The 18991-nt window shown below is 43.6% G+C and overlaps 1 protein-coding gene across 1 annotated transcript in view; it reads right to left on the reverse strand.

Annotated features, from left to right (window-relative positions):
• The window catches only part of LOC126234253 (protein yellow-like), a 140263-nt gene that overhangs the window by 40884 nt on the left and 80388 nt on the right, over positions 1 to 18991 (reverse strand). Inside the window, exon 2 of the mRNA XM_049942946.1 lies at positions 1876 to 2159. Coding sequence (XP_049798903.1) covers positions 1876 to 2154 — 279 coding nt within the window. The 5' untranslated portion in view covers positions 2155 to 2159. The remainder of the gene's footprint in view (positions 1 to 1875; positions 2160 to 18991) is intronic.

Here is an 18991-nt window from a genome sequence, read left to right on the forward strand (position 1 = left end):
AACTGGTGATACAAATAATTTTCAAACATTTCACTGGTTTCCTTCAGTAACTACATTTTTAGCAATTGGCAGGATACCATCATTTCATGAGGTCCTTGGAACATGTATACGATATCTGTTTGTATAGACATGTCTGTGACTTCCTTGTTTACTTGCGCGTGAGCTCACTCGCGTTTTGAATGTCGTGTTTGGCTACGTGGTGTGTGGTATCAACGAAGACGCAGGGGCTGTTTACGACGATAGAGGAGAGAGCCATGTGGTTAGATGTTGAACACTATAGGCGACACTATTTTAGAGTTTTTATATTTTGACGACTATGTGGAGATGCACCTTGGAAGACACGGCTGCAACAAGGGAAGTAGCCACGATGTTTTAATTTTATTGTGCCTGGTGCATGTTCCATTTTAGCGAGCTTTAACAGATTCTTTTACTTTTTATTATTCTGATGATGGAAACTTGACTTCCGAAACGCGTCAGTCTTAGTGTTTTACACTATAAACAAGTGGTTAGCCGATAAATTTTTTTAACATTGGCATTCACAACCACGACCTCTCATCCAGTATGGATAAAATCAACTTGAACAAGTGTGATGTGTAATGTGAAGTCCGGCCAGACCTGATGCCAAGAACAAAAGCAAGAGACCCGGGTTCGAATCCCGATCCTGCAGAAATTTTTTCAACTTTCCCCATTGACTTCAATCAATGCCCGTTCGCAGCCAGTGTCTGTAATTTCTTTGTGTCATAAAATTTTTAAAAGTATTTTTAAGGTGATTTTGGAGAATTTTTGGAAATGTATCTGTAGTAACAATGTGTAATGTAAGTTTTGGTTGCCCTAACTATAAAACAGTACGTTGTCCTCGATGGTGAGTGTTCATCGGAGGTGAGGGTATCATCTGGAGTGCCCCAGAGATGTGTGGTAGGTCCGCTGATGTTTTCTATCTACATAAATGATCTTTTGGATAGGGTGGATAGCAATGTGCGGCTGTTTGCTGCTGATGCTGTGGTGTACGGGAAGGTGTCGCCGTTGAGTGACTGTAGGAGGATACAAGATGACTTGGACAGGATTTGTGCTTGGTGTAAAGAATGGCAGCTAACTCTAAATATAGATAAATGTAAATTAATGCAGATGAATAGGAAAAAGAATCCCGTAATGTTTGAATACTCCATTAGTAGTGTAGCACTTGACACAGTCACGTCGATTAAATATTTGGGCGTAACGTTGCAGAGCGATATGAGGTGGGACAAGCATGTAATGGCAGTTGTGAGGAAGGCGGATAGTCGTCTTCGGTTCGTTGGTAGAATTTTGGGAAGATGTGGTTCATCTGTAAAGGAGACCGCTTATAAAACACTTAATACGACCTATTCTTGAGTACTGCTCGAGCGTTTGGGATCCCTATCAGGTCGGATTGAGGGAGGACATAGAAGCAATTCAGAGGCGGCCTGCTAGATTTGTTACTGGTGGGTTTGATCATCACGCGAGTGTTACGAAAATGCTTCAGGAACTCGGGTGGGAATCTCTAGAGGAAAGGAGGCCTTCTTTTCGTGAATCGCGACTGAGGAAATTTAGAGAACCAGCATTTGAGGCTGACTGCAGTAAAATTTTATTGCCGCCACCTTATATTTCCCGGAAAGACCACAAAGATAAGATAAGAGAGATTAGGGCTCGTACAGAGGCATATAGGCAGTCATTTTTCCCTCGTTCTGTTTGGGAGTGGAACAGGGAGAGAAGATGCTAGTTGTGGTACGAGGTACTCTCCGCCACGCACCGTATGGTGGATTGCGGCGTATGTATGTAGATGTAGATGTAGAAACAGTGTTTCCACAGATGGCTACGGCTCACGGCGGCGGTGCGCAGGCGTACTCATGGTATACTTACGTCGAGCAGCGGCGCGGCGGGCCCGTGCGCGGGGTGCGTGACCTTGGGCAGGACGGCGAGCGTGGCGGCGACGCCGTTGCGCAGGCGCGGGATGGCGACGAAGACGCGGTTCCAGCCCACCTCGAGGCCCGTGAAGACGTTGTTCTCCGGCACGTAGCCGTCGCGCGGGAAGCCGTGCGGCAGCCGGAACGGCAGGAAGTTCCACTCGTACAGCTGCTCCAGGTCGGCCGCATACGTGGCCGCCAGCACGCCGAGCAAGAGCCAGGCCCACGTCATCATGTCTCCTGCACAGGCACAACCGGCAAACACTGACGCGCCACTTCCAAACAGAGGGACCAGTCGAGAAACAACAGCACAAAAGCTGCACACACTCAGACTTAATGCTCACACACTGAGATGACAAAAGTCATGGGGTATCGCGTCGGATCTCCTGCCTAGCATAGTGCATTAAACCGACGTGGCATAAACTCAAAAAGTCCTTGGAAGTTTCCTGTTGAAATATTGAACCGTGCTGCCGCTTTAGCTGTCCACAATTGCGGAACTTTTATCGGTGCAGGATGTTGTGCACGAACTGATCTCTCGGTTATCTCGTCTGAGTTTAAACAGTTTCGCTGGCTACCAAAGTCCCCAGACATGAGCGATAGTTAGTAGGGGAAGGCGGGGCAAGATGGGGAAGTTAACTTTAAACGCTTACAAAAGGGACGAAAACAAACAAATTCAAATAGGTTTGATTATCATTTGTTTATTTAACCATTGAATTACAATAGCATGCAAAGAAATCTGCAAACTTGTTACATTTAGTTAGAAATCTCTCGATTTGAAACATAAACTACCAAGCATGAATTCATCTCTAAAGCTTAAATAAGGACTGAAATAACGAAATCATGTGACGATAACGTTTCGAAACATGGTTCTGCGAATTGTAGAATCAAGAATTACGTTTTATTTAGGCCTCTTACTTTCACATAGTACACAAGTGTGGACAGCCTCGTCATCATCACTTTCTGTCCCTGCACAAGTGTCGTGGGTACCCCGACGCTGAAACACAGATTTCTGTGGCACTTTGAACTGTCGAGCAGCCCTGAAAGAACCCATATGACCTTCCGTAACAGCATTTACAGCGCCTTCCATTGGCTCCAATGACCAATCTTACCTAGACGTTTGTCGCCGATACTTGCGAACCATCTGAAATAAAACACGTGGAACGTACTATTGAGTCAGATCATTCCCGGTAATCTATATTATACAGTGAATACCATATTTCCAATAGTCAGTCGTTAAAGCATGGCAAGAATACTGACTTTGCACGTTTTGTGTGTTTTTATTCACCATATAGCCTAAGGCATACTTTGTAATTAATTAGGAAAGTGTTTGAATAACGAATACCATTCTATTTACAATTGTATTCAACGTATAATGTACGTGTTTAAAACCCGCAGCGAGGTAACCACATGAGACGATAAGAACGTAATGGTTGGACAAATAGTAGGGGCGAGACGGGGAAGCTCCCCATCTTGCCTCACCCCGTCTTGCCCCCTACCATTCTGTCAGGTTATATTACGCCTACATGAACACTATGCATTGAACATTGACTACTGACACAGCAGTTTACTTTTAATAAGACGTACTATTCAGTGTTATGTATACAGTCTGGACAAATGTTCAGGAAACACTTGTTTTAGGACCTCGAAAGGTGTAAAACATTGCAGATCAGTATAATAATTGTACGTACCTTGAAAAGCTCACAGAAACCGCCGCGAAACTAAGGTTCAGCAATGTCAACACACTGGGAGCTGTGTATTGATGATGTTAACGTAGCTGTCCACAGATGGCAATACTCTAACTGTAGCTTATAGCCCTTCCCCGTCTTACCCCACCTCCCCGTCTTGCTCCGCCTTCCCCTATATCTGGGATGCCTTGCAACGTGAAGTTCAGACGAGAATTCCACTCCCTCGTACTCCTACGGATGTATGGAGCGCCCTGCAGGATTCAAGGTGTCGGTTCCCTCCAGCACAACTTCAGACATCAGTCGAGTCCATGCCACGCGGTGTTGCGGCACTTCTGCGTGCTCGCGGGGGCTTTACACGATATTGGGCAGGTTCATCAGTTTCTCTGGCTCTTCAGTGTAGTTGGCAAGACGTCAATGTATATGGCCAGGTACGGAGACTCAAATCGAACAGATGAGTCCTCAATGTACAACTTGTGCGAAACATCAAACTGCTCCAATTCAATGTTATTTTGACTGGCCCACAGGCCCATGGCAGATATTGCTTTTACAGTTTTCTGGTCCTTTCTGGAACCCTAGATAGCTGCTTGTCGTGAATGCTTTCAACAGATTTCCGTTTGTAGGTGGTGGTGGTTAGTGTTTAACGTCCCGTCGACAACGAGGTCATTAGAGACGGAGCGCAAGCTCGGGTTAGGGAAGGATTGGGAAGGAAATCGGCCGTGCCCTTTCAAAGGAACCATCCCGGCATTTGCCTGAAACGATTTAGGGAAATCACGGAAAACCTAAATCAGGATGGCCGGAGACGGGATTGAACCGTCGTCCTCCCGAATGCGAGTCCAGTGTGCTAACCACTGCGCCACCTCGCTCGGTTTTCCGTTTGTAGTGAACTGCACATCAGCAAATCAGTGTCCGCCCTTCCTACTACATTCTGCATTGAAAGGTTTCCTGAAGTGACCGTTTCCGACAACGATCCACACTTAACCTCTTAGCAGTTTCGACAGTTTCGCAGTGACAGCGATATTCAGGCCGGCCGTGATGGCCGAGCGATTCTAGGCGCTACAATCTGGAACTGCGCGACCGCTACGGTCGCAGGTTCGAATCCTGCCTCGGGCATGGGTTTGTGTGATGTCCTTAGGTTAGTTAGGTTTAAGTAGCTCTACGTTCTAGGGGACTGATGACCTCAGAAGTTAAGTCCCATAGTGCTCAGAGCCATTTGAATTATTTTTTTTTCATTTTTTTTTTTTGCGGTATTCAGTGTTTGTCCTTATTAGTGATGTCAGTCCTACTGGCGGAAACCATAATAACCCCTACTCAGCCCTCCATACTCTTACGAATATTATCAGTCGTTAACAGTGCTTAGGCGTGCTATTTATCTCCCATAAACGTTCGATGCGATAAATGTCGGGCGATCCGGGTGGCTAAGCCATTCACTCGAATTGTCCAGTAAGTTCCTCAAACCAATCGCGAACAATTGTGGCCCGGTGTCATGGCCATTGTCATTCATAATAGTTACATCGTTGTCCGCGTACGTGTAGTCTATGAATGACTGCAGATGATCTCCAAATAACCGAACATAACCATTTACACCACAGGACCCAACTCATTCAATGTAGCAGACATGTTAAAATATGCCATTTTCAGGCCGCTCTACAAAAAGGGGGACACCACAGATGTGAATAATTATCGTCCAGTATCCTTACTTACAGCATTTTCAAAAATCTTCGAGAAAGTAATGTACTCAAGAGTGGTTAGCCATCTCAACAGTAATGGGGTACTTAGTAAATCACAGTTCGGATTTCAAAAATGCTGTTCCACTGAGAAAGCGATATACAATTTCACTCTCCACATAATACAGTCTTTAAATAGTAAAATGTCACCAATAGGAATTTTCTGTGACTTGTCCAAAGCATTTGATTGTGTGTACCATGACATTATGTTACAGAAATTGCAGTTCTATAGTATAAATGGAATAGCATATGAGTGGTTTAAGTCGTACCTAAAGGAAAAGGAAGCAAAAAGTTTCCTTATATGGGTCAAGTGATTTCAAAAAGTTTGCCACTTCATCTAACTGGGGTGAAATTATATTAGGTGTTCCACAGGGCTCAATCATGGGTCCCCTTCTGTTCTTGATGTGTGTGAATGACCTCCCTTCCTATCTGAAACAAGAAGCTGAACTAACATTGTTTGCTGATGATACAAACATACTTGTTAATCGAGTAAAATAAACTCCAACTGAAAATGATACAAATAAGGTCTTTGGAAAAGTCATTAATTGGTTTTCTGTAAATGGGCTTGCTTTAAACTTTGAAAAAACACCGTACATCCAATTTTCTGCCGCAAAAACTATAGTTCCTTCAATAAATATTAACACATCAACAGAAGTCAGTAGACAGGGTAGAGCTTACTAAGTTTTTGGGTGTACATATAGATGAGAATCTTAATTGGAAAATTCATATTTTGGATCTTCTAAAGTGACTAGGTTCAACAACTTTTGCAGTCAGAATAATTGGCAATTTTTGAGGATATAGAAATTAGTAAGCTAACGTACTTTGCATACTTTCACTCTCTGATGTCATATGGAATAATATTTTGGGGTAACTCAACATTCAGACAAAAAGTATTCACTGCTCAAAAGAAAGTGGTTAAGATAATGTGTGGGGTTCATAGTCGCACATCTTGTAGACATCTTTTTAAAAGATTGGGAATTCTTACAACAGCCGCACAGTACATTTACTCACTCATGAAATTTGTTCTCAATAACGCGGACCAGTTTAAAAACAATGGTGACATTAATGATTATAATACCAGAAAAAAGAAAGAATTATACTAACCTTTAGGCAACCTATCTTTAGCACAGAAAGGGGTAAAATATGCTGCTATAAAAATTTTCGACATAAATTACCAAATGAAGTAAAATGTCTCACAGACAGCAGTAATAGCTTCAAAAATTAATTGAAATCATATCTCCTTGACAACTCCTTCTATGCCATAGATGAATTCTTGAATAGGAACAAATAAATCTATAAATATAGTATATGCAATTTGTGCCATTTAAAGAAATGGGGTAAATAATAGAAATATTAAGCCTTAATATACGAGGGCTATCCACAAAGTACACTACGTTTTGGAATTAAAAATAAATAAAGTATTGGAAATTTTTTTATTATATACAGATGAAAGCCACACTTAAGTACTACTTTTCTACATAGTTGCCACTTAAATTAAGGCACTTATCGTAGCGATGGACGAGCTTGGAAATTCCTTCGTCGTAAAATTCGGCCGCCTGCGCCTTCAACCACGTAATGACTGTCTTTTGGGACAGAAAAGGTGTGATTTTTGTGGATTTCCTGGAAAGAGGCACTACAATAAACTCTCAAAGGTATTGCCAAACTCTGCACAACCTCAGAAGAGCAATACAAAACAAGCGCAGGGGAAAGTTGGGCTCAAAGATCTTGCTGATTCACGACAACGCCCGGGTCCACACGGCAAATGCCACTCGTGAAGTTCTCGAATCTTTTAAGTGGGAGTTGTTTCCTCATCCGCCGTACAGTTCCGACCTGGCACCGAGCGACTTCCACTTATTCCCAGCAATGAAGAAGTGGTTGGCTATGCAGCGTTTTGATGACGACGCACAGCTTCAAGAAGAGGTAACCACGTGGTTGAAGGCGCAGGCGGCCGAATTTTACGACGAAGGAATTTCCAAGCTCGTCCATCGCTACGATAAGTGCCTTAATTTAAATAGCAACTATGTAGAAAAGTAGTATTTAAATGTGGCTTTCATCTGTATATAATAAAAAAAATTCCAATACTTTATTTATTTTTAATTCCAAAACGTAATGTACTTTGTGGATAGCCCTCGTATATACAGGGCTATTACAAATGATTGAAGCGATTTCATAAATTCATTGTAGCTCCATTCATTGACATATGGTCACGACACACTACAGATACTTAGAAAAACTCATAAAGTATTGTTCAGCTGAAGCCGCACTTCAGGTTTCTGCCGCCAGAGCGCTCGAGAGCGCCGTGAGACAAATTGACGACAGGAGTTGAGATAGCGTATGTCGTGCTTGAAATGCACAAATCAACGGGTCGGCCTGCAGTGAGCGAAGAAACGGTTGAACGCGTGCGGGCAAGTTTCACGCGTAGCCCGCGGAAGTCGACGAATAAAGCAAGCAGCGAGCTAAACGTACCACAGTCGACGGTTTAGAAAATCTTACGGAAAAGGCTAAAGCAGAAGCCTTACCGTTTACAATTGCTACAAGCCCTGACACCCGATGACAAAGTCAAACGCTTTGAATATTCGGCGCGGTTGCAACAGCTCATGGAAGAGGATGCGTTCAGTGCGAAACTTGTTTTCAGTGATGAAGCAACATTTTTTCTTAATGGTGAAGTGAACAGACACAATGTGCGAATCTGGGCGGTAGAGAATCCTCACGCATTCGTGCAGCAAATTCGCAAATCACCAAAAGTTAACGTGTTTTGTGCAATCTCACGGTTTAAAGTTTACGGCCCCTTTTTCTTCTGCGAAAAAAACGTTACAGGACACGTGTATCTGGACATGCTGGAAAATTGGCTCATGCCACAACTGGAGACCGACAGCGCCGACTTTATCTTTCAACAGGATGGTGCTCCACCGCACTTCCATCATGATGTTCGGCATTTCTTAAACAGGAGATTGGAAAACCGATGGATCGGTCGTGGTGGAGATCATGATCAGCAATTCATGTCATGGCCTCCACGCTCTCCCGACTTAACCCCATGCGATTTCTTTCTGTGGGGTTATGTGAAAGATTCAGTGTTTAAACCTCCTCTACCAAGAAACGTGCCAGAACTGCGAGCTCGCATCAACGATGCTTTCGAACTCATTGATGGGGACATGCTGCGCCGAGTGTGGGAGGAAGTTGATTATCGGCTTGATGTCTGCCGAATCACTAAAGGGGCACATATCGAACATTTGTGAATGCCTAAAAAAACTTTTTGAGTTTTTGTACGTGTGTGCGAAGCATTGTGAAAATATCTCAAATAATAAAGTTATTGTAGAGCTGTGAAATCGCTCCAATCATTTGTAATAACCCTGTATATTAAAAAATCTTGTTTCATATGTGCATTTCTAGGCACTTGACACGTTCCACATCATAACGGCTACTGTACCATGCGATTCATCAATGGAACACGAAATAATAATAAAAAAAAGATATACACCCCATATATATTTCCAAATGCAAAACTTAATACCGTCCCAAAATCAGAAACGTTCTCTGCTCAAGCAAACAACTTCCTTTGTTGTTTCCTAGCAGTCATTGACCTCACCCGGTTAGTAACTACCGCGATTCTAATGGCAGCCTCTGTCACCAGATACCACAGCTTCCGTGTTGGCAAGCTGAGACCAGTTGCATTCGACGTTTTCCCTTCTGGCAGGTGTCCGGACGCTCTAGCCTAGATCTCTAGTCCCACCGACTGCTGGGCGGCTTGGCGAGTTACCAGGGAACACAACACACCTTCCAACAACCGGCAGCGAAAGTTGTTTCACCGGGCAGCTAAGCTGTCACCCACACTGAACGGAAAAGCCTTTTACATGCGCCCGCGTACCGCTCACTTTTCTGTGCGACCCTCTCACCAGCGAACATACTTGCACTAAGCAGTTTCACGTTAACACAGATCACGTCACATTTTAGGATTGCCAGACTTATTCTTTCAGATGTGGCGCTAGAGAAGGATACTGAAGATTAGGTTGGTAGAACACGTAACTAATGAAGATGAGGCTGGATATATATGGTACTGGGAGAAGAATTTGATACAGCACTGAAAGACCTAAGTCGAAACAAGGCTCCGGGATTAGACGACATTCCAACACAACTACTGATTGCCTCAGGAGAGCCAGTCCTGACAAAACTTTTCCACCTGGTGCGCAATGTGTATGAGAGAGGGGAAATACCCTCAAAGAATTCCAAAGAAATTAGTTAATGACAGACCTGAATATTACCGAACTATCAGTCTGATAAGTCATGCTTCCAAAATGATAACACGAACTCTTCAAGGAAGAATGGAAAAACTAGCAAAAGCCGAACTAGGGGAAAGTCAGTTTGGATTCCGTAGAAATGTCGTAACACATGAGGCAACATTGACCCTACGAGTTAGAAGATAGGTCTCTCTCAAGAAAGAACGGCTAAAATGCAGGGAGCAAAAAGGCTATTCACAACTTGTACAGTAACTAGACGGCAGTTATGAAGAGTCGATGGTATGAAATTGAAGCAGTGCTTCAGAAGGGAGTGAGGAAGTGAGACAGAGTTATACCCTAGAGTAGGAATTAAAGGTCAAGGAGAAGAAATAATAACTGTGAGGTTTGATGACGACATTGTAATTCTGTAAGACACGACAGAGGACTTGGAAAAACAGTTGAAAGGAATGGACAGTGTCTTGAAAGGAGGACATTAGATGAACATCAACAAAAGTAAACCGAAGATAATGGAAAATAGGCGAATAAGACACGTGATGCTGAGGGAATTAGATTAGGAAACGAGAAGGAGTAGATCAGTTTTGGTATTTGGGCAGCAGAATAACAGAAATGGCCGAACTTGAGAAGATATAAAATGTAGACTGACAATGGCAAGAAACTTTTCTGAAGAAAAGAAATTTGTTAATATCGAATATAGATTTAAGTGTTAGGAAGTCTTTGCTGAATGCATTTGCATGGAGCGTAGCCATGTGTGGAAGTGAGATGTGGAGGATAAATAGTTTAGACTAGAAGGGAAAACAAGGTTTCGAAATGTGAAGCTAGAGAAGAATGCTGAAGATTAGGTCAGTATATCACGCAACTAATGAAGAAGTACTGAATAGAATTGGGAAGAAGAGAAATTTATGGTACAGTATGATTACAAGAAGGGAACGGTGGATAGGACACTTCGAGCCATCAAGGGATTACCAGTTCAGTATTTGAGAGGACTGTGGGGAGTAAAAATCGTAGAGGGGGACCGAGACATGAATACACTAAGCAGATTCAGAATGATATAAGTTGCAGTAGCTATTCGAAGGCGAAGAAGCTTGCACAGCACAGAGTAGTATGGAGAGCCGGATCAAACCAGTTTTTGGACTGAAGACTACAAGAACATCAGATCCTCATATCCAAGATGCTGAAGTCCCATTCCAGTAAACATCGTATTGTGGCTGCTGAGCTGACCGTCCTGCTGGAAGGGATTTTGCATTTCGCACGAAGTGGTTTGTGTCTGTTCCTTCATGTCCCTGAAACGCCTCCTAATATCAAGTGCCTGCGCCCACCAAACATCATAAGGAAATTTGTTATGCTGTGCTTGCTAAACATATTTATGGCACCGTTCGATTGTTTGTTGATAACAGTCTTATTTCCTTTTTTACCTCTTTAAGGTGTTTAGTCTATTTTCATACATGGAAATAAAACCATTGTAATGCCAAGTATAGCCTGGTTATAAATGTTCTGACATTTCAGACTGAGTTAATATAATAATGGCATAACGTGTGTTCGACGTTCTCTAAATTATAAATAAATAAATCGCTGGAATATCCTAATACAAGACGGAACTAAATAAGATTACTTTCGCAGCAGTGATGGGTGAGTTTATGCGTAACAGTCATCCATATGGAAAAAATGTACATCGATGGTAATGCACGAAGAAATCGAATCAAATCCGTTTCTGGAACTCGGTAGTCCATTTCTGGTGATCTGTGTTCAATGATCACGTGTAATCGTATTTACAACCGGTCAGTGAAAGATCTGAATACATGATAATAGTAAACACATCTTGGATGAGTGGCTAGAGCGAACTGCAGAGCAAAATTCATACAAAAGTGGGTCAAGTGCTTTTTCAGCGCTTAAAGTTGTGCTGCTGAAACGACGTTGCCTTTCATTGCTGCTTTCAATCGTCTTATCCCATAATAGCTTCTACCATTATCCTTGACACAATGGAGTTCAGCTGATCGCAAAAGTACGTTGCACGATAGTACACCACCTCTACAATCGCCTTGTTAAGAAAGATTTTTACGACCTCCGAAGCGAAGAAAGTTCACACGTAATTAGTGGCTATGAGGTTGAGAAGGACAGCTAAGCTTCGCCAAGTAAAAGGACTTTCCCGTTCTCAACAATGGGGCCTTGGTTACACTATGCTTGATATTACCCTTGCATGAAAAATAATTTTAAAGTAGTGTGGTTCATACGAAGGTTAACGTCCAGTACACAGGGAATTGGTGCAATATGACTCATTCACATTACAAGCGTGGCTGTAAGATACCTTAGATCAAGTCCTCTCAAATTTGTGTCCAGCATCTGAATTACTGAACACCCTCTCTGAACTTTCCCGCTTTCACGTTCTCATTATAGACATCGTTAACACCGGTCTTTTTCATCATACATGGCAACAAAGACTCCACTGAATTTCCTGCGAAGGTCAGGCAACTGACAAATCTGTTCCTTTTGTATCGGAATTCCTTTTAAACTAACGCATAACAGCTTAGTACTAAGCAGATAATATTACAAGAGACAAGTAGAATATTTCCAGATGTGAAGGAAACGTGCCCAGGTGCATAACAAAACAAGAATAATAATGACGTTAACTAGAAGTGGCAAAACCATTTCTCCTACTGAAAATTTGGCTGCTCGCCCAGTATGGGGAATTGCGATGTGAAACCTAGAACTGAACAATTCGTCACATGCAGGCTGTGGTAAAGCAGATGTTGTAACTTTCCGCTGATCATCAGAAGTGTGTCCTAGTATTGTGTCAGAATCAGGAGTCTAATGGCAAGGATGCGACTGACGGAGGAATAGCGCGTTACAGTTCTTACCACCACGCCTGGGTTAGATACAAAATGTCTCTGCAGTGACTCTTGGGGACAGTGGTAGGGTGTTTGACATGGTTGTGGTGATTCATTAGCAGGATGAGGATGTTAAAAATCAGCTTGTGTTTTTGTCGCTATCCGGGTAGGCTACGGGCTAACGTAGAGTTCACTGGATATTCTTTTCTTTCACTTCGTCTCAAGTTTATGATTAACAAGAGAAATACACATTTCATGGCACCAACATATCACATGCATCCTAACATTCTGAAAAGGAGGTTACTTTTCATAACGTGCAGACAAAAAACAGTAGCAAACCATTTCCACAAAAATCGTATCAAGAACAGGATACTCAACGCACAGAGAAAGAAAACCTGTGAAGTAGCCCGACGTACCTGCAGGGAAGCAGCCCCTTGAGACACCTCCAAGATCAGCTGCCTGCCTGCAGGACCCTGGGAGTAATTCGCAGGTTTTCTCTCTAAACGCACATTTTTAAAACACTCAATAATTGTAGGCGAGTGCCACAGAGGTATCTGCTGAACTGGGCTGCCTTAGAGGCACCCTTTACCGTTTTATTCACGCATGTGTCAATGTTGCACCCCTCCCTGTACACGCCACAAGAGTGCGTGAAAAACTAGCACTGGAAAAGCATAAGGACAGTTTGCTGTGTCGGATCACGTTCAGATTTCGTCGAAGGATTTTGAACGGTTACTATTGGTTTCACACAGTACCCACAAAGGGGTGAGTTCACTTTCAATGTGGCTGCAACCCCGTGAAGTCCGTCGAAGAGGTCTGATTTACCCAGCAATTGTCAACAGTGCCTAAGATTGTCAATAACATCGTCCTTTTGCTCGTCGCACTGCCAACTGTCATTTTCGATAGCGAAATATGTGGAGTCCGCCTTCCGAAAGAAAGGGTTGGTTTCACTGTGTTCTTCCTGCCAACTACTGAGGCCCTATCGGTTTATCTCCGAGTGGCGGTGTGTCTGAAATGCTTTCTTCGGCCGGTCATACAAAAACAGTGTAGTTTCAAAGCTGGGCATCGCAGTTCTCACGCCGACCGGAGCGACCGAGCGGTTCTAGGAGCTTCAGTGTGGAACCGCGAGACCACTGCGGTCGCAGGTTCGAATCCTGCCTCGGGCATGGATGTGAGTGATGTCCTTAGGTTAGTTAGGTTTAAGTAGTTCTAAGTTCTAGTGGACTGATGACCTCAGAAGTTAAGTCCCATAGTGCTCAGAGCCATTTTGAGCAGTTCTCACCTCTGTCGCAGAGACGTCAAAATAAGGGGCTAAATGTGAGTAAGAGCGGCTATGATGACCTTCTTATAGTGTAATATGTGCACGGTGGCATTGGGTAGAAATTTAGTGCCAATGAGACATCACCAATCCATTTCACAAGTCGCGTGAAGTTCTGAGCTCTGGCCTTTTTCCCACATATGTCGACACCTTGCTCTTTCAAGTGCGCAGAGCCCAAGGGTGAAGTCACAGGGCCCCACAGTTTTGCACTGTTACAGAGGAACGTTGTTAAGCCTAATTTCAAACTTATGCGGTGGAGCCGGCCAGGGTGGCCGAGCGGTTCTAGGCGATACAGTCTGGAAACGCGTGACCGCTACGGTAGCATGTTCGAATCCTGCCTCGGGCATGGATGTGTGTGATGTCTTTAGGTTAGTTAGGTTTAAGTAGTTCTAAGTTCTAGGAGACTGATGACCTCAGAAGTTAAGTCCCATAGTGCTCAGAGCCATTTGAACTATTTTTTTATACGTTGGAATAAGAGACAAGTACGCACTTTCGTAAATGTAATCCTTTAATTCTGTTGCGCGGTGTGGTTTTAGAGTTAAGAGTAACGTTCGAAAATATTTAATGAAAACGGAAAAAAGTAAAGCATTGTTTTTTATGCGTGAATATTTTGAAATAATGATGAATGAAGTCTGTTGCCCTAAGATAAAGATGTGCCTTGCGGGGCTGCTGAAAGTTAGTTTATCGTCTAGCTATACACCATAAAAAGGTTGTAAAACGCAAAGTAAGCAATATATGTAAGAGCTGGTGTGGACTGCTGGTGCGCCGACAGCCGACGCCTCGCGGACCAGGATCTTGACGGGCGCCACCTTCACGTCAGTCTCTGCTTGTGATCTACTCGCCAAGGACTCAACTTCCGTGAGAATAAATCCCACTCCTTTGTGTGTAGCGCACGCACATGTATCTCGATACTCCACGACCTTGTCCGGACTGCCCCACGCGATGAGTATATCGTTAGACAGTAGAGCTGTCTGTTACTGAATACGCGCGACAGCAAAAATTTCATGTCTTAGGAGAATTAATTAAAGTTTATTTGAACAGTTAGTTCGTCGTTGTTTAAGCGACGGAACTTCAAATGGTTCAAATGGCTCTGAACACTATGGGATTTAACATCTGAGGTCATCAGTCCCCTAGAACTTACGACTACTTAAACCTAACTAACCTAAGGACAGCACACACATCCATGCCCGAGGCAGGATTCGAACCTGCGACCGTAGCAGTCACGCGGCTCCAGACTGAAGCGCCTAGAGCCGCTCGGCCACAGAGGCCGGCGCGACGAAACTACAATGTCTATTTCCGCATCTACATCCAACTATGTCTTTCCTGCAAATGGTCGCTGAAAAACTGAACCTAGACACAAGTATGCACAGTATTAACATGGTCTACGTCCTATCAAGGAATGCACCATTTTTTATGTTTGAATTGTTTGAGAATGGGTTCTGATATTCGAAAGCGGTCACAAATTAAATAAAAAGAACTGAATTTCGCAACATCAAAACAGTGTTGTAGGTACTTATACAGATCATTTTGTCGTATGGCCGAAACTGGAGATTGATAGAAATTCAATACGGCCCCAGAATAAGGAGGAAAGTGCTTTTGACTGTTTATTAGAACCTGTGAGCGTGGAGAATTGAGATACATGTCATGTATGTAATGTCAAATTGAAATGTGTACATCTGGTAAACGTCTGCCTGTTAGAACAGCAAGTGAACGATAAAACGAAATTGGAGGCATATAAAATTAGTAATCTATAATGAATATATCAGTATGAATGGTGAAGACCATTATGGATAAACTACCAAAGCAACACAAGAGGCGGTTCTTATCCGCGTCCGGCCATTTCCGGGCATTCTGATTTAGGTGTTCTGTGATTTCCTTAAATCGCTTTCGGCAAATGCCCGGATGGTTCCTTTGAAAGGGCACGGCTGATTTCCTTCCCCACCCTTCCCTAATCCGATGAGACCGATGATCTCGCTCTTTCGTCCCCTCTCCCCAACCAACCAACCAACACAAGAGGTATTAGTGTACGCCTACAAAGCACTTCATTAGCCATAATATATGCAGACACATTCTAAGGATAATAAAAGGGATTAAGTGCATAGCAAATGTTCGCATATGTTGTCCAAAAATTGCTTAACAGGAATGAAGATTAACGGTCGTGACTGATCTATTAATGTGGTGTTTCGTAGCAATACATAGGTCGATAATGAGCAAGTGTTTGCCACTTTGCGTTTATTACATGTCAGGTTTACTTGCAAAAACAGGTAAGAGTGGACGCTTATGTGACCAGTCTTTCGGCCGGCCGCTGCGGCCGAATGGTTCTAGGTCGCAGGTTCGAATCCTGCGTCAGGCATAGATGTATGTGATGTCCTTAGGTTAGTTAGATTTAGGTAGTTCTACGTTCTAGGGGACTGATGACCTCAGATGTTAAGTCCCATAGTGCTCAGAGCCATTTGAAGCATTTGAATTTTAAGTCTTTCGTGGAATAGGAACACGGGTACAACTACAGCTCGCGGGAAACAATTACGTGTCTGACAGCACGTCACAATGCAAATGTGGGCAAATATACGAGGGCAGTTCAATAAGTAATGCAACACATTTTTTCTGAAACAGGGGTTGTTTTATTCAGCATTGAAATACACCAGGTTATTCCCCAATCTTTTAGCTACACAACACTATTTTTCAACGTAATCTCCATTCAATGCTACGACCTTACGCCACCTTGAAATGAGGGCCTGTATGCCTGCACGGTACCATTCCACTGGTCGATGTCGGAGCCAACGTCGTACTGCATCAATAACTTCTTCATCATCCGCGTAGTGCGTCCCACGGATTGCGTCCTTCATTGGGCCAAACATATGGAAATCCGACGGTGCGAGATCGGGGCTGTAGGGTGCATGAGGAAGAACAGTCCACTGAAGTTTTGTGAGCTCCTCTCGGGTGCGAAGACTTGTGTGAGGTCTTGCGTTGTCATGAAGAAGGAGAAGTTCGTTCTGATTTTTGTGCCTACGAACACGCTGAAGTCGTTTCTTCAATTTCTGAAGAGTAGCACAATACACTTCAGAGTTGATCGTTTGACCATGGGGAAGGACATCGAACAGAACAACCCCTTCAGCGTCCCAGAAGACTGTAACCATGACTTTACCGGCTGAGGGTATGGCTTTAAACTTTTTCTTGGTAGGGGAGTGGGTGTGGCGCCACTCCATTGATTGCCGTTTTGTTTCAGGTTCGAAGTGATGAACCCATGTTTCATCGCCTGTAACAATCTTTGACAAGAAATTGTCACACTCAGCCACATGACGAGCAAGCAATTCCGCACAGATGGTTCTCCTTTGCTCTTTATGGTGTCCGGTTAGACAACGAGGGACCCAGCGGGAACAAACCTTTGAATATCCCAACTGGTGAACAATTGTGACAGTACTACCAACAGAGATGTCAAGTTGAGCACTGAGTTGTTTGGTGGTGATCCGTCGATCATCTCGAACGAGTGTGTTCGCACGCTCCGCCATTGCAGGAGTCACAGCTGTGCACGGCCGGCCCGCACACGGGAGATCAGACAGTCTTGCTTGACCTTGCGGCGATGATGACACACGCTTTGCCCAACGACTCACCGTGCTTTTGTCCACTGCCAGATCACCGTAGACACTCTGCAAGCGCCTATGAATATCTGAGATGCCCTGGTTTTCCACCAAAAGAAACTCGATCAGTGCCCGTTGTTTGCAACGCACATCCGTTACAGACGCCATTTTAACAGCTCCGTACAGCGCTGCCACCTGTCGGAAGTCAATGAAACTATACGAGACGAAGTGGGAATGTTTGAAAATATTCCACAAGAAATTTCCGGTTTTTTCAACCAAAATTGGCCGAGAAAAAAAAATGTGTTGCATTACTTATTGAACTGCCCTCGTAAAACATCACCTAATCATCCGAATTTCTCCATTTGGTCTAGTTAGTTTGGTTTTTGCGATAATGACGCTAGAAAACGTACCACTGGTCCTGGCAGTGAGAGTCGTGTGATTGCGTTGTCGTTGGCCTATGGCTTTGCTGATAACAGCACTGCACGACCGAACACGTACTTTCAGTCGGCATTCCTCGAGTTTACCGCGCTCACTTTCCGTTCTCTGGCCATAATAGTGGGAAAGTCCGCACATACCGTGACTACAGCCGTGAGACTGCTGATAACAATTAATCCAGAGTCACGAAAATGTGGCACGACATGCGAAACGCAGGGAACCGTGACGTACGCTTTACTCGTTTTTAGTTTTTACATACCATGGCTGTTCCATAAACACAACGGGATTTGGAACAGGCGTATATTCGTCTATTCGTAGAGGCAGCTTAGAAATAGATAGTGTATCAACAATATCTACAGTGGCCTCATAAACATAATTTCGCTTCTGATCAGAGAATAAGTTATTCGTTTCAGGTAACTCAGATCTCAAACAGGATGTACCAAAAATGAAAGAACTATAACCACTGTGGTGCGCCAGTTTCTTTGGCTCTTCAGTGTGTTAACACATGGAGTACTTAAAGCCGTATTTCCCAAAACAGAAGTTCCTACCCTGTCGTAACTTCTTCTCTTGTTACTGAAGTGCTAATGAATTTGGATGAAATAATTAAAACATTGTTGAACACAAAATTGTGCACGCTTGACAGGGGAAATCTTTGGATATGCTACATCATTTTCGGTGTTACCAGTACAAAACTCCACAGCGATCACATTATCCAGAACGTCGCCATGAACTGTTCCATTCCCTGTGTATTACCACTTGATTGAAGCAAAAAATTTGCGATTCCACACCCAACAAATAAAGCACATACAACATATGGACTTTAATTTTGGTAAATGTGAGGACTATTTTTTCAAGATCCGATCGACTGTAAAATGGGAGCCATAGTGAAAATCTCGGTCCGGCACACAGTTTTAATCTGCCAGGAAGTTTCATATCGGCACACACTCCGCTGCAGAGTGAAAATCTCATTCTGGAAACATCCCCCAGGCTGTGGCTAAACCATGTCTCCGCAATATCCTTTCTTTCAGGAGTGCTAGTCCTGCAAGGTTCGTAGGAGAGCTTCTGTGAAGTTTGGAAGGTAGGAGACGAGGTACTGGCAGAAGTAAAGCTGTGAGGACAGGGCGTGAGTAGTGCTTGGGTAGCTCAGTTGGTAGAACACTTGTCCGCGAGAGACAAAGGTCCCGGTTTCGAGTCTCGGTCCGGCACACAGTTTTAATCTGCCAGGAAGTTTCATATCAGCGCACACTCCGCTGCAGAGTGAAAATCTCATTCTAAAAC

Source organism: Schistocerca nitens, chromosome 2 (genome assembly GCF_023898315.1).
Source record: "Schistocerca nitens isolate TAMUIC-IGC-003100 chromosome 2, iqSchNite1.1, whole genome shotgun sequence".
NCBI classification, from domain to species: domain Eukaryota; kingdom Metazoa; phylum Arthropoda; class Insecta; order Orthoptera; family Acrididae; genus Schistocerca; species Schistocerca nitens.